At 38.5% G+C, this 16,943-nt stretch overlaps 1 protein-coding gene across 3 annotated transcripts in view; it reads right to left on the bottom strand.

The window, feature by feature from the left end:
- Positions 1-369: 369 nt before the first annotated feature.
- PPP3CA (protein phosphatase 3 catalytic subunit alpha) overlaps positions 370-16,943 on the bottom strand; it is a 362,283-nt gene continuing 345,709 nt past the window's right edge. For 2 of the 3 annotated variants that reach the window (XM_077277913.1, XM_077277922.1), the window contains exon 13: positions 370-2,241. In XM_077277913.1, coding sequence (XP_077134028.1) covers positions 2,045-2,241 — 197 coding nt within the window. In that variant the 3' untranslated portion in view covers positions 370-2,044. Of the gene's footprint in view, positions 2,242-5,259; positions 5,290-16,943 lie in introns of all 3 variants that reach the window. The other variant, XM_077277903.1, reaches the window with a different exon arrangement.

Below are 16,943 nucleotides of genomic sequence, written 5' to 3' on the forward strand. Positions count from 1 at the left end.
GAAATTAGCTGTCAATTGCGGAGAAAGGTGCGGTTTTAGCGCTGGAGCCTGCATCAAAGGGGGGCAGACGTACCTATATGTCCAAGATCTTAAAGGGGTTAAATTCTCTTACAATGCCACCACAAGTAACCTCTGAGAGCCACAGGCTGTAAGCATTATGCAGGGCGTTTTGGGATCCTCCAATGCAAGATAGTGAGAATACTTTTTAAAGAGCTGTTCTGTAAATGATTGAAAAGGCTTTGCATGAAGAACTCCATTTTATTAATATTCTAGAATACTATATGAAAATGGGTTTTCAAAAACCAGACAACCTCTTGTAACAACATGATGGAAAAATGGTGAGAAAAAGACCAGGATACAAACAGCTACTTAATTTCATGCACATTTTATTGAGTAGTAATATAAAAAGCTTTTTTTTGTCATTGTTACACGTGCATGCTTCGATTGCCAACATTTCAGAAGTCAAATTACAAAGGCAAGGCTGTAGGCTGTAGTGAATTACTTGGGCACTTAAACAATTGTTAGAAAATATCAATGGACTTATTTTATCCAATCCAATTTTTAGGTTTCAGTAGGAGTCGGTAATAACTCGTAACTCATAATATAAAGGGGGAATAAGTGAAAAGAAGTACACATTTGTGGCACATGACAAAACATAACAGAATGACCAAACTATTGTGACACTAACAGTTATCATGCACTTAAAGAGTTCCACATGTAACCACAAACTTATTTTAAATTTCACAAGTTCTGCTAAACATGCTAACCATATATATGTGTGCACCAACAAGCGAATGTTAGAAAACATTAAGAATATTCCTCTCTTCTTTACATTTTTTCAAAGCTTTTTCTTTTTGTTTGATTACAAAATTTCAAAGGCATTAAGCGTTTTAAGAGAATATAAAGTATGCCAGTATACATACATTTCCAGTATAAGTCCAACCACTAAGCGCATTACAGTCCCATACAGGCCTATACAGCCGTTTTGTCTTAAAAACATGCATAGGCGTATTTTTTACAGAATATAGAATGCTTTTCACTGCACTTAATATGGTGTCTTGTTCACTATACTTAAAAATGCACCACTCATAAATATTAAAATTCAGCAAGCCACAACCAATACTTTATTTACCAAAAAACCTTAGATAGAACAGCAAAAAATAGAATGGATATCATAATTCCAGTTTTGCTTTTTAAAAGAAAAATAAAATAAAAAATAATAATAATAATTAAAAAAAAAAAAAAGATATTCACTGCCAAATAAGTAAGCTAAATATTCTATAATAAGGGCATTCAAGCACAATAATGTAACCTGAGGTAAGCATAATCTGTACAAAATTAAACTTTCCTTTTTGGCATCTTTTACAATTTTCAACATTCTTACATTTTTTTTTGTTTTTATAATTTTTTTTTTTTAATTTTGCCATATGTCATCCATTGCCAAGGCAATACAAAGTCTGTGTCCCAGCACCGATGGCATTAAGACTACCCATATAAATGGTGTGTGAAACCCATACACTGTCGGAGGTGCTTGCAATTGATTAAACAGTGATACAAAGCATGCACCTCCCACAGAGAGTAGAAGGGAAAACGAGAGTAATAAAACGTCGTCAATAAATAGTCCTTATTCTTGTTTGCACTTTATGTTAAAAATGTTGTAATGTCTAGTTGTAGTTTAGAGTTGCAAATGTAAACATACAATATAGTTCATAAGAAATTAGACAATTATGTATGTTCAGTAACTAAAAGAAGGATTTTCTGTAATATAACTACAGGTTCCCAAGATCATTGGAAAATATGTTCTATATAGGTAAGCAATATCTGTGTGTATGTTTTCTACAAGCATTTATAGGCATATCCAGATGAGGCTAAAGCCCCCATTAAAATAGATCTCTCTCTTAAGATGACACTGTAAACTGAACTCAACACCAACCCAAGAGTAAGTAGCATTTACCCAAATCAAGATCACCCATCTGCAGATGAGCGGCAATCCCATCATGCTGTGCAGCTACAAAAGAAATATATATTATTAGACAGGAAGTGGTCACTGGATATTGCTGCTGTTACTGCCGTTGCTGTCAGTGCCATTGGTCTCTGAAGAAATAGCCTTGTTGATAGAGTTAAGATTGGCATCTGAAGGAATAGCATCTCGACGTGGTGGCATCCTCTCGTTAATGCGATCCAAGCCTTTGGCTTCTTCAAAGCTAGTGATCTTATGCTGCGGCGAGAATCCTTTGATTGCTGGATAAAATAAAATGTAAAAAGGGCAAAAAATATAATGTTAGTAGAAAATCAACCTTTGGTAGAAAGAGAGAAATCAAGAAAACTTGCAAACGTGTGATATGGAGTGGAAAAGAGAAAGATTTGGGGTTGTGAACTAAAAGAAACAGAATGCCACTTAAACAAAAGATGATGAAATATAGCACTATCCAGTTGAGTTCAACTCAGAGGTTATCTCCATTCATGCAACTTAGAAGAACTTATTACTTGATTTAGCAAATTAAAAGAATATTCAATTATCCCCTGACCTATGCAGTACCTATGCAGTAAGGAAAACACAAGTTTATGAGTATATTTGAAGTATATTTGAAGTTTTTCTAAAGTTCTTGACTAAGAAGTTGGCCGGACTACTTTACTGATCACTAGTGCGCAGCAACAAGGCAAACTGCATACACAAAACCAAGTGGGTTTGTAGTAAAACCTCGCTCATCTTTTGAAGCTAAAACATTTTAACAGTGGATTAACATTATAATATAAGAAGGCATGCAGTTTTAAAAAAATCTAAATCTAATTCTACAATCCATAAAAGAAATGGAGATAGAATAAAGCTGTGGTGAATATATCTAAAAAGGAAAAAAAAGGTGAGTTAATAATTTCAATAAGCCACAGACTGATATATACTAGCAAATATTCCTCAAATATATCAATCTAGGGTGTCAATAATACCTGAAAATGAGTTATTCTAAGTGGTTTTTCAATAGAACAGCCTAAACAGTGCAATCCTACTAATTAATTATGCGACTAATATCAATGAAATCTGTCGTTAGAATAAACGGGTAAATGGGGTATTTGAACCAAACATAAAATAATCATCTTAAAACATGTGACCGTATAGACTATAATGTCACTTCTGGTTATAAAATATTATGCTGTATCTTTTCTGCACGTAGACACCATGTCCTACACTGAAATTAACCATCCTTCAATTCAGTCTATAAATCCAGATTGCTACTTGAGATGAACTCCCATGGACAATTCTCCACATAACCTATGGCTATTTACACAAAAAAAAAAAGAAAAAAAAAAAAACAACATAAAAAACCCAAACAAAAGCAAAGGAATAACGAAATGGATGAATGACCCCATTGTTTTATACATCTCATGTTAATGTGAAAGCACACATTAATTAAGTCAGGTTAAAAAAGCATGGAAGGGAAAGAATGGAAGAAAAGCAAAAGCCATATCAAAGCTTCTTAGACTACCTCTCACTTTCCCAACTATAGCAAAAGAATATATATACGTAAGGCAAATGAAGACCAACATAGTAGGTTCAGTCAGTTATCAACTTCAGTAGGAAATTTATTGATTGCTTGAAATGTCGACTAAGATTTTAGTTTGAAATATTTAAAACACATTTTGTAATTAGAAAAGTTGAAGTTGGTCATGCATTTGAAAATCCCAGGCCGGGGATTTCAGAGAGGAGTTGAATGGTGTTTGTGAAATTATAGATTTATAAGAGCAAAAGCCTAACTAGCCACAAAGTGCTCTTCTAAGTTTGCTGACCATACACGGGGACCAATTGACTATACGGCTGTAATGTACGTACAATGGAACAGTATGAAATCATTTCCTGGAAATATTCATTTCAGCTCCGCTCGATTCATTTTGTCCATACACTTTAGATATTGTAATAGTGGATTCTCAACATATTACTTAATTTAGTATAGTAATAAAGAAAAATAAAAAAAACTATCATTTTAATTTGGAATCTGACAACACATTATGCATGCAACCATTGTTTTATTTAAACATGACGAAAACGGTGATGGGTTTTCCGTTATATGGTTGTTAAAATTGAAAAATTGTCTCCAGTTTATTTGAGTTGATGATCGTCATTTAAGTTCTACATCCTCAAATAATATATTTATCCTACAAAGACATATCCAAGAACAGGGTTGGTTACACTAGAAGTTCTTAATGTGCATATGTGTTACTTGAAGACATGAAGAAGCAACAACAAGAAAAAAAAAAAATTTTATAGGAAGATTTATTTTCCCTACAGATCTGACTTACTGCCGTTTAGTAAATGAGGCCCAGAAAGTGTTAGCAATTTGCACCAATATTATACTACACACAACACAGAATCACATAAATCACACAAAACAGCCAAACTGGGCAACACAGTGCACACTGCAAATTAGATTTTGCTGGTAGGAATACACAATTCCAACATAAATAACAGCTCTGAGTGCTGCTATTTAGAAAGCAGTTGTATTTTCTCTCGCTAGTTCATTTCAAAAATAGTAGTTACCGTATCGATGATCTTATTCCGGGATAGAAATTATTAATAGTCGTCCAATTTGGAGAAAATAAAGGCATTAAACTCGTGTTCAAGAACAAAATACAACTGAAAATATTGTTTTAAAGGGGAACATTTGTGGCTAAGAAAAATTCAGAAAAAAAGTTTATACCAAAGTGTTTGGTTGTTTTTTTTTTTTCAATCCAGTAGATATTTTCTGTTTTATTTATAATAAAATTCACCAGAACTTAAAAAAAAAATGTAGAAATCGTTATGGCAAATTTGTTTAGGTGGCTTAATAAAAGCACACAGTAAATTTGTGTTAATATTTGCTTATGTATAAATCCAGGCTAAAATTTGAATTCGATTTTGAAAAGGGGATTATCTGCATATTGTGTAAAGTGAACATACCATACGGTTATACAATAGGCCGTTGAAAAGTCACTTTACAGAGATGCCATTTACATCAGATCTGCTAGCTTGGTGAATTTTAACACCTGCTCCACTTTCTATTGCCTTGATGAAATATGCGATTTGATGGAGCTGTGAAACGTGATCGATTAATGGCAATAGCAAACTGTAGATTTCCATTCCCCTTTAAAGCAAGCACGTTTGGTTAATACTTAGCCACAATCGTTAACCCAACACCCACACACTTTTTACAAGCTACAGCAAAATGAATACACCCAGCAGGTCCCTTATCTGCTGCAAATGCAACAGAAAGGGGGCTTGCCAATTACCTTCATCGGCCTCTATAGCCTCAACAGTAGCTAAAGAGAAGAAAGGGTAGCAAAATGGATGAGAAAAATGAGCAGAGGATTTGAATTCTTACGAATAAGTCAGCGAGTAGCAAAGGAGCAGGTGAACTATGTTACGATAAGTGCTAGACTTGATTTGCACAGAAGACGACATAGATGCTACACAGAAAATAGGCTGAGCTTGGCAATTGTTTATTATTATTTTGCAGCTTTTTCCACTTGGTAACTGTTAGATGTATAAAAACGAGATACCCAGGATCGGAAATAAAGGGTTCAAATTCAGTAGAGATAACAAACACCCACAAAGCATCTGAAGAGACACCATTCTTCTTATTACCAGACTGGGGCCACGCTGACATCCATTGTTTAGTTAATTTATGAAGAAAAACTGAAGAAATCATTATACCTACATCATTTACCAAGAAAATATTTTTCATAATGAAGAAACATTGAAAAAAAGATTGGATTTATCAATGCAAACCATGAAAAGAAATGCTGTCCATGACATCTTGGAACCAGAAATATGGAACAATACAGATGTATATGCATACGTCCTAATGAGGTCCATTCCATTTGTCACCATATTCCGTACATTGAAATTCAGACTGGTCATACATAGAGGCAAGGAAACAAGCAAGACCTTGAGCATTCATGGGCCATTATTTCAGCTACTTGTGTAAACATTTCTGCTTCTAGAACTGAAGGAGTTAAGTGTGTAGATGGTCAGGGTCTTCTCACTGGAAAACTGGCATGGTGACAGCAAGTTAGTTGAACACGAAAAAGTGAAAAGAAGAGCGACATTTGCTCTCCAAGTTCAAAATTCTGCATAATATTTTGTGCCTATGATATAAGAATTGCTTGCCTTGCAAAAAGTGTCAGACTACTGGTATCATACACCATATAGTAGAAGAAAATATTGGGTCTACAAGGAAAAAAGTTATTCTACTCATCACGTCGCATCACTTCATATTTTCCTGACCAACTTATTCTCCATATCTAAAGTGGTGCTGAATTCTGCATTTAGTGAGTCCATTTTCTTGACATATATGCTTGTCTGGTCAAGCTCCTGGGCAATCATCTTTCTGTGTCGTAATACAGAGTAAATAGGCCAGCATATGGGACTCATCGTCTCTGCCCATCTGCACCGTTCACTAGATCATGAAGTCTAGCACTAAGTATCTGCTGAACCGATCAGCAGTGGTTAAGATGATCATTTACCCCTATGTCACATGTACGTTTTATATAAAAAAAAAAAAAAAAACAACACGGATTGTTCTGAATTCTGTGAAAATTCAAAAAAAATGGAAGAAACAGAAGACATTAGAATTACTTAAAAATGTGATCTGATGGTTACATTGTCCAATGTAACTAAACTAATACTACACACAGAGTTGTACTGATAATACATGTTAATGTGGATATTGAATTAACATCAACAGTGCAGAAAGAAAAAAATAAGTGAACTCCTGTGACGGAGCCAAATTTTTTAAATCTGACCAGTGTTACTTTATGTGGTAATAACTCTGGAACGCTTCAACATAACCCTGTGATTTTGAGATTGTTTTTCGTGACACATTATACTTTATGACCATGGTAAATTTAGGTCAATATGTTTTGTGTTTATTTATAAAAAATATCAGAAATTTTAGAAAATTGTTAAAAAACTAGCAATTTTCAAACTTTGAATGATTATTCCTTTAATCCAGGTAGTCAAACCAGAGCAAAACATTAATAAATAACATTTCACACATGTCTGCTTTACATCAGCATCATTTATAAAATGTTCTTTTATTTTGTTAGCATTTTAGGAGGTTTAAAAATGTAGCAGTAATTTTTCATTTTTTCAAGGAAATTTACAAAATTATTTTTTTAGGGACCTATCCATGTTTGAAGTGCCTTTAGGGGTCCCATCTATTGGTGAACCCCCAAAAGTTAAACCATTTTAAAAACGGCACCCCCTGACATATTGAAAACTGCAGTCAGGTAGTTTATTAACCCTTCAGGTGATTTTCAGGAATTAATCCAAAGTGGCATGACAGAAATGAAAATGCGTATTTTTACCACCTAAATGTCGCTAACTTCTGAACAGATTACTATAGCTGTGAGACTCTGAGGCCGCTATTTGGTCATGAATTGCCACAGCAAACATCAGGACCACACAGTCATGATCTGAGGACACCAATTGGTATAAATAGGAAGCCCCCACACTCTGTTAACCATTTATAATGATGTAGTCACTATTGACAGCATCATCTAAGGGGTTAAACAGATTTGGACGGTACAAACACTGATCATGACTGATGCAGCAAGTTGTCAGCTATCATATACAGCTGACAGCTGCTGGATTGTCTCCTGTATGGGGAGGCTATTCTCTTATATCTCAGGTCAGTTAAAAGACGTATTGGCGGTCATTAAGGGGTTAAAGAGAATCTGTCAGCAGGATTTCACCCCCCAAACTATTATATGTTCAGGTAACACTTTCAAAAACAAGTTCAGCAATATCTTTACACGGCCAGCCTGTTCATCCGTTACTGAGAAATCAGCGTCAGAATGCAGGAGTTCTTTTCAAGGCTTTGTCACTCCGGCTCTATTTCACAGACAATGTCTCCTCCTGCCAAGTGACTGAAAGCGAGGAGGCAGCGCTGGGCAAAACACATTTGCAGAAAGAAAAGGCCTAAAATTGATCTTCAACATTGGACAAACAGAGTAAATGTTCAGCAGAGGAGTCTTGTTGCTAAGGAGACATGAACTGGTTATTTAATTTAGGTGCTGACTTACATTTCCTCCCTGCAATGTTGATGTTAGGCAGTATAACTGTGTACTATCTGTCAGTAAGATTGTGTTCATATCTGAAACTTATAGAACAATCAGACCAAATTTTATTAAGAAATCAATGCCAAAATGAAAGAATACCAAAGGGTATTGACTCAGTTTTTCTAGCAATTATAAAGCAGTTTAAACATTTTTATTAAAAAGCGTTCACTCCGAAAAAGTCTGAATACTCTAATTGGAAAGAATCCTCTTTTAAATGAAATAAACTGCACACAAATTAAATCTGAAGGGCTCGTTTGAACAATTTTTGGAATGAAACATTTGTTATTCACTGCAAATGTATATATACGGTATTATATATATACTGTATATATATATATATATACACTCACCGGCCACTTTATTAGGTACACCTGTCCAACTTCTTGTTAACACTTAATTTCTAATCAGCCAATCACATGGCGGCAACTCAGTGCATTTAGGCATGTAGACATGGTCAAGACAATCTCCTGCAGTTCAAACCGAGCATCAGTATGGGGAAGAAAGGTGATTTGAGTGCCTTTGAACGTGGCATGGTTGTTAGTGCCAGAAGGGCTGGTCTGAGTATTTCAGAAACTGCTGATCTACTGGGATTTTCACGCACAACCATCTCTAGGGTTTACAGAGAATGGTCCGAAAAAGAAAAAAAATCCAGTGAGCGGCAGTTCTGTGGGCGGAAATGCCTTGTTGATGCCAGAGGTCAGAGGAGAATGGGCAGACTGGTTCGAGCTGATAGAAAGGCAACAGTGACTCAAATCGCCACCCGTTACAACCAAGGTAGGCCTAAGAGCATCTCTGAACGCACAGTGCGTCGAACTTTGAGGCAGATGGGCTACAGCAGCAGAAGACCACACCGGGTACCACTCCTTTCAGCTAAGAACAGGAAACTGAGGCTACAATTTGTACAAGCTCATCGAAATTGGACAGTAGAAGATTGGAAAAACGTTGCTTGGTCTGATGAGTCTCGATTTCTGCTGCGACATTCGGATGGTAGGGTCAGAATTTGGCGTAAACAACATGAAAGCATGGATCCATCCTGCCTTGTATGGAGCATCTTTGGGATGTGCAGCCGACAAATCTGCGGCAACTGTGTGATGCCATCATGTCAATATGGACCAAAATCTCTGAGGAATGCTTCCAGCACCTTGTTGAATCTATGCCACGAAGAATTGAGGCAGTTCTGAAGGCAAAAGGGGTCCAACCCGTTACTAGCATGGTGTACCTAATAAAGTGGCCGGTGAGTGTATATATATATATATATATATATTATTTGATATAATATATTATTTTAATACATTAACCCCTTAAGGACACAGCGATTTTTGCCCTCTTGCTTTTTTTTACCCTCTCCATTTTCCAAAAGCATAGGAATTTCTCAGTTAAAGGAAACCTGTCACGTGAAAAACGCTATTAGCCTGTAAATATGGGGTTAATCTGCAGGTTAATAACGTTCTGAACCTGCCCAGCTCTGGCAATTGAAGACCCGCTGCCAGGGAGAAATTAACTTTATTCCACCCAGCTGCGTTTGGCATTAAGTCACAGGGGCGACACAAGAGCGGGTCCAGATACTGCTCTCTGCATAGAGAGCGGCGGCTCTAACCGCGCCCCCGGCACTGGCTGACTGCTCTCTCATCACTATGGCTGGCTGGCTGTCAGTCAGGGAGGTATGGCAACTGAAAAAAAAAACGCAATCCTGGTATGTTGATTTATTTATTTATTTTTTTTACAGCGTTTACTATGAGTTAATTAATTTTGTATTTTTATAATCCGGACATTTATGGAATGCCAAATGTGTTCATTTTAACCCCTTCCCGACATGTGACGGTATAGTACGTCACATGTCGGGACCCCCGCTTTGATGTGCGCTCCGGCGGTGAGCGCACATCAAAGTCGCGACATGTCAGCTGTTTTTTACAGCTGACATGTGCGCGCAATAGCGGCGGGTGAAATCGCGATCACCCGCCGCTATTAACTAGTTAAATGCCGCTGTCAAACGCAGACAGCGGCATTTAACTACCGCATCCGGCCGTGCGGCCGGATATGAGCGCATCGCCGACCCCCGTCACATGATCGGGGGTCGGCGATGCTCCTCCATTGTAACCATAGAGGTCCTTGAGACCTCTATGGTTACTGATTGCCGGTGGCTGTGAGCGCCCCCCTGTGGTCGGCGCTCACAGCACACCTGCAAATCTGCTGTGTAGCAGCGATCTTATGATCACTGCTGCATAGCAGAGCCGATCAGGCTGTGCGTGCTTCTAGCCTCCCATGGATGCTATAGAAGCATGGCAAAAGTTAAAAAAAAAAGTTTTTAAAAATGTGAAAAAAATAAAAAATATATAAAAGTTTAAATCACCCCCCTTTCGCCCCAATCAAAATAAATCAATAAAAAAACCCCAACCTACACATATTTGGTATCGCCGCGTTCAGAATCGCCCGATCTATCAATAAAAAAAAAGCATTAACCTGATCGCTAAATGGCGTAATGAGAAAAAAATTAGAAACGCCAGATTTACGTTTTTTTGGTCGCCACGACATTGCATTAAAATGCAATAACGGGCGATCAAAAGAACGTATCTACACCAAAATGCTATCATTAAAAACGCCAGCTCGGCACGCAAAAAATAAGCCCTCACCTGACCCCAGATCACGAAAAATGGAGACGCTACGAGTATCGGAAAATGGCGCAATTTTGTTTTGTTTTGTTTTTTGCAAAGTTTGGAATTTTTTTTCACCACTTAGGTGAAAAATAACCTAGTCATGTTAGGTGTCTATGAACTCGTAGTGACCTGGAGAATCATAATGGCAGGTCAGTTTTAGCATTTAGTGAACCTAGCAAAATAGGCAAGCAAAAAACAAGTGTGGGATTGCACTTTTTTTGCAATTTCACTGCACTTGGAATTTTTTTCCCGTTTTCTAGTACACGACATGCTAAAACCAATGATGTCGTTCAAAAGTACAACTCGTCCCGCAAAAAATAAGCCCTCACATGGCCAAATTGACGGAAAAATAAAAAAGTTATGGCTCTGGGAAGGAGGGTAGCGAAAAACGAAAACGGAAAAACGGAAAAAGCTCCGGGGGTGAAGGGGTTAAAAGCTTTATTATAATTGGGGAAAAAGTTAAAATGTTAATTTTTTTCTATTTTTAAAAACTTTTTTATTTTACATTTTTAGTCCCCTTGGAGGACTTGAACTTGCAATAAACTGATCACTTATACTATATATTGCAATACTAAAGTGGCTGGGCTTCACAGGAGTAACAAGATGGCAGCCACATGGGCTTTCAGAAGGCCCTTGGCTGCCATGGTAATCCATTGGTATGGCATCTAAACTGTTAACAGCAGCGATTGGAGTTCAGATCTGGCAGAGATAGATACCACCTACATCTACGGCATGCAGAGAAGGGGACTCAGCTTCTGAACTCCCTTAACAATTGCAGACACTAGTACTGACATATAGGTTTCTCGTCTTGTGCTATGGAATGAATAAGTCTCTAAAGAAGCCTTTTATTATCAAACTAAACTAAACACCCGGGGTGATTTTTTTTTCTTTCTTTTTTTCCATTTTTGTTTTTTTTCTCTCCATTTTCCAAGGGCCATAACTTTTGTTTTCCCACCCACATAGCCATAGATGAGCTGTACTTTTGAATGGAATCATTTATTTTATCTGATTCTTGTTACCTTTACTCTATTGGTCAGCACAATTATGGCACTATCAAATGTTTTTATTTTATCTTATTAATTTTGGAAAACTAATACACTAGTTAGTACACTATTTGGACAAAAAAAATCATTTTTGGGGGGGTTACCATATTCTGGGAGCCATAATTTTTCACAATTTTACATGAGCAGAGTTGTATGAAGATTTTGTTTTTCTTTTTTGAGTGGCAAGCTACAGATTAAATTAGTGCCATTTTGTCATATATGCAACTTTTAGATCACTTTTTATTCTACTCCTTGGAAGGAACAATGAAGAAAAAAATAGGGATTCCAAATTTTGTACATTTATTTCTAAACACCGTGTTCAATTAGGTATAATTGTCATGACTTGTCATTTTTATGCAGGTATTTTATATTTTGCTTCTTTTGCATAAGAAATGACTTTTTCAAAAAATATTTTTTCTTCATTTGATCATAATATTCTGATACGATAACTTTCTAAAAAGTCATCAAGTCATATATACCCAAGAATAGTATCTATGAAAACCTTAGGCTACGATAACTTTCTAAGCCGGTTTCACACTAGCGTTTTGAGGAGCTGCGGAGGGCTGCGGACTTCCTCCGTGAAGCCCCGCCCGCTGGCCGCACCTCCGCCGCTAGCTCCGCCTACTTCTGCATGCGGCCTGCGTACCTATCTTTAACATTAGGTACGCAGGTCGTGCGGCTGTATGCGGATGCTTCCGCATGCGTCGTTTTGACGATGCGGTGACCAGCGTAGGACGCAGCTGGTTGCAATTTATTTTTTTCTCCGCATCGTCAAAACAACACATGCGGAAGCATCTGCATACAGCCGCAAGACCTGTATACCTAATGTTGAAGATAGGTACGCAGGCCACATGCAGAAGTAGGCAGAGCTAGCTAGTGGCGGAGGTGCGGCCGAGGGTGGGGCTTCACGGAGGAAGTCCGCAGCCCTCCGCAGCTCCTCAAAACGCTAGTGTGAACCCGGCTTAGAAAGTTATCGTAGCCTAAGGTTTTCATAGATACTATTCTTGGGTATATATGACTTGATGACTTTTTTAACAAAGTTCACCGGTCAATATACGGTAATTGACATGTTCACTTTATTCTATGAGTCGATACTATTACTGTGATACCCATATCATACCTTTTGTATTTTTTACTACTTTTTCACAAGAAAAGGCATGTTTTTATTTCAAATCTCTTTCCTTTGCTGTTAGATTACGAGTCCAATCTTTTTGATTTATCTTTTTACAGAACTGTATGATCCTTTGATCACATTAATTATATACCATACTATTTATATAGTATAGTGTCTGGTTAGGGTCAGTGTTTGACTCACAGCCTATCAGTAGCATCAGCAGGGTTTTAACAGGCTATGGAATATGGCAGACATGAAGGACATAGCAATCCATTGGCACTGCACAATCGCACTGCAGAGGTGTCGGTGGGCTGCGTGAGGGAGCATTCTCCTTCTGTCAAACTCCTCACATAATGCTGTGATTACTCACATCGGCAAGTCATGGGCTAAAGTGCTGAGACTGGAGCTAGCACATGCAGCAAGATGCCAGCTGTGTATTACAGCCAGCTCCTAGTGCAGATAGGACAGGCACAAAGTCTGTGCCCAAGCCATGCCTTTAGAAAGCACTAGCAATCTGGACATATAGGAAGGGGTTAAGAAGAAGCCTTAATGGATTAATAAAGGGCCAGCATTATATTTGAATCATAGCTATTTATCTATTTATGGTTCCTAAACTTCTATTTGCTTTTCGCTGCCACTTCATTTACTACTAACCCAGTATAACTATTATTTTTTTTGCTGTGTTTCATTTAATGTACATGCTGTCATACGACTGCATTTTTGATATATGGAATCAAAGACAAGTTGAGTCATTTTTCAAAAAAAATTATCACTTAAAGGCATTTAAATTTTGTGGTTAAAGGGAACCTGTCACCCCCCTGGCGTTTTTAACTAAAAGAGCCACCTTGTGCAGCCCTAATGCTGCATTCTGTCAAGGTGGCTCTTTTATCTGGGGTCCCTCCCAACACTGAAATATTCGTTTTTATAATTTGCCCGCCATACCTGTAGTCTGTCCGGGGGGCATGTCTTTTCCCCCGGACACAAACGCCTCCCAGCCATCACTGATCTCTTCCGGGCACCGCCTCCTCTGCATTCATTTACGTCCCCGGTGCCTGCATTGTAAGTTTTTTTTTCAGGCATGCGCAGCTTGCCCTGCCCTTTGACTCCCATCACATGATGGGAACCAGTGCAGGCGCCGGGGACGTAAATGAATGCAGAGGAGGCGGCGCCCGGAGGAGATCAGTGATGGCTGGGAGGTGTACAGACTACAGGTATGGTGGGCAAATTATAAAAACAAATATTTCAGCGTTGGAAAGGACCCCAAATAAAGGAGCCACCTTGACAGAATGCAGCATTAGTGCTGCACAAGGTGGCTCTTTTAGTAAAAAACGTCGGGGGGGGGTGACAGGTTCCCTTTAAAATTTAAAATGAATTACATGGAATCAACCATGTAGCATATAACTCATGGTCTGATGATACCAACAGTGGCCTAAAATGAAATGAAGGGAGCAAAAGTAATCATTCAGCAGGCATACCAATCACTATGAACAGTTCTGGAAGCATCAAACTTTGGAGCTAATGAGGCAAAAAGAGTAGCTTGGAAAATCAAGATATTTTGGTGTAAAACCTGAAAAAAAAAGATTACATTGGCAGGGGATCCCCGATAAATGCTATTAGACATTTTTGACAATTTGTGTTCTTGAAAACATTGCAAGATTTGATATGAATATGCCCAATACGACCTTACTTGATTTTTGGACATAAACAACAACTAAATGACAACATTTTTTGCTCATTTAATGAGTGAAGAACAAGCATCTTTCCATACATTACAGTGAATATTATCTACAACGCTATGAGTCTTACCGCAAATGCAAAGATACGGGTAGAAAGTATAAACCCGTTTTCACCTTCCTCCAATCTGGTTTTACTATACACATTGTACTGCATATCATTTTCACCGATGAACTATAACATTAAAACCACCAGCCTAACATTGTGAAGATGTCCATCATGTCGCCAAAACTGTTCTGCAAGACCACTGCATGTGTTTTACAATATGTGGCTTTAAACATTAGATGCAGATCCTTAAGTGGTGTTAATTGAAAGGCGAGACCAACATGGACCAGACTTGTTTCCCTAATGTTTCACAGAAGCTCCATTGTGTTAAAATTTAGGGAGTTTAGAGGCTAGCCAAGACCTTAAAATCTTTGCCATATTCCTTAAATCATTCCCGCTTCAAATTTGCAGTGTGATCTGTACCATTAAAGGGAACCTGTCACTAGGAATAATGCTGTTATCCTGCAGATATGAGGTTAATCTGCAGGTTAACAGTGTTATGATGCTGCCTTGCGACGACACGTAGCCGAATGCAACGGGGAGAAAATAACCTTTATTCTACCCACCAGTATTCGGTATTCAGTCATGGGGGGCGACGCTGGGTCAGTCACTGCTCTGAGTATACAGACGGCCACTGTAACCGCACGCCCAGCCCTGACTGAGACTGGCGCTACATTGAGGCCAGCTGTCAGTCAGGGTGCCGCCCTTCCTTATGACTGAATACCGCATGCTGCCGGGGAGAATAAAGATAATTTTCTCCCCGCTGCATTCGGCTACGTGCAGATGCTGGGCAGAATCATAACGCAGTTAACCTGCAGATTAACCCTATATCTGCAGGTTAACAGCCTTATTTCTGGTGACAGGTTCCCTTTAAGGAATAAGAGGCCACATAGGGGTGTACTTGTTAGGGAACAATATGTAGGTATGTGGTAAGTTTTAGGCTGCAGTCACACGACGGCCATAGATTCCCTCATGCGAGAGAATCGGGCCGATTCTGCTAATGTCACTATATCAGAGTGTGATCCGAGTGTTGTCTTAGTTTGATCCAATTCTCTCGGATGAGAGAATTGTATCACAGGTGCGTAGAAAACAGAGAACTTAATTTCTCCATGTTTTCCATTCTCTGTGTCCACGGTAATTGGACTGCACTTGGATAACATCAAGCTTCACCCCCCCCCCCATAGACTTGTATGAATGTGCATGATCAGATCGGATGCACTCGCAGTATGCTGTGATTGCTTTCTCATGCCAAGTTGGCACTGCCCCCTAGCATAACACTGGTCCGTGTGCTATACGATAAAGCATCAGATAACACTCGGCCATGTTATACGCCAGCATGACCGTACTCTTAAAGTAACATCCAGGTAAATGCCAGAGTCCAATATTTCCTAGTCCAGATCATCCTGCTGCTGCTTCCGACTAGCCTACTTCCCATAGAGCCTGCAGCTGCCATCTATTCCCCAGGTAAGTGTTGCCTATGCCGTCAACTGCTCACATTAGGAAAAAGAAATGTGATTTATTAGACCAGGCTAGCTGTTTCTGTTGCTCAAAAGATGGGTGTTGCTCTTGGTGATGGACAGAGATCAGTATAGACACTCTAACCAATGTGCAGCTATGCAACACTATACACAGCAAGCTGCAATGTATGTTTGGTGTCAGTTCCATCAGAGCCAGCATTAAAGGGAACCTGTCAATCTGCAGGCCCCATGTTATAGAGAAGGGGGAGATGAGTAGATTGATATATAGTTTTGTGAGAAAAGATTCAGTATAATCTGTGTTTTTTAATCATTTAATCCGCTGCTCTATCTTAGCTTTTCGGTCCAGTGGGCGGTCCTATCAGTGACTGACCGCTATCTCTATGTGCAAAGCAAGCTGTCAGTCACTGATCGGACCAACCACTGGACCAAAAATCTCAGAAAGAGCAGAGGAGTAATGATTATATCACAAGTTATACTGAATCTTTTCCCACAAAATTATAGATTAATCTATTCTACTCCTCCTGCTTCTCTAACATTTTACCTCCAGACTAGACATGGTGACAGGTTCCCTTTAAAATCTTTCCACAGTTTGAGCTACCTTACCTCGTCTGTGGACTCAACTTTGGATCCAGGGAAGAGGAGTACAGAGTGGGTTTTTTTTTATTGCTTTTTCATAGCAAACTGATGCCAGGGGAGAAACTGAATTGAAAGGGAACAACCCTTTTAACTTTATAATAGGTATATCAGTAGCCTTTTGAAGAAGAAACTCTTAAACACATGTATA

This window comes from Ranitomeya variabilis, chromosome 1, assembly GCF_051348905.1.
Source record: "Ranitomeya variabilis isolate aRanVar5 chromosome 1, aRanVar5.hap1, whole genome shotgun sequence".
Lineage (NCBI taxonomy): Eukaryota > Metazoa > Chordata > Amphibia > Anura > Dendrobatidae > Ranitomeya > Ranitomeya variabilis.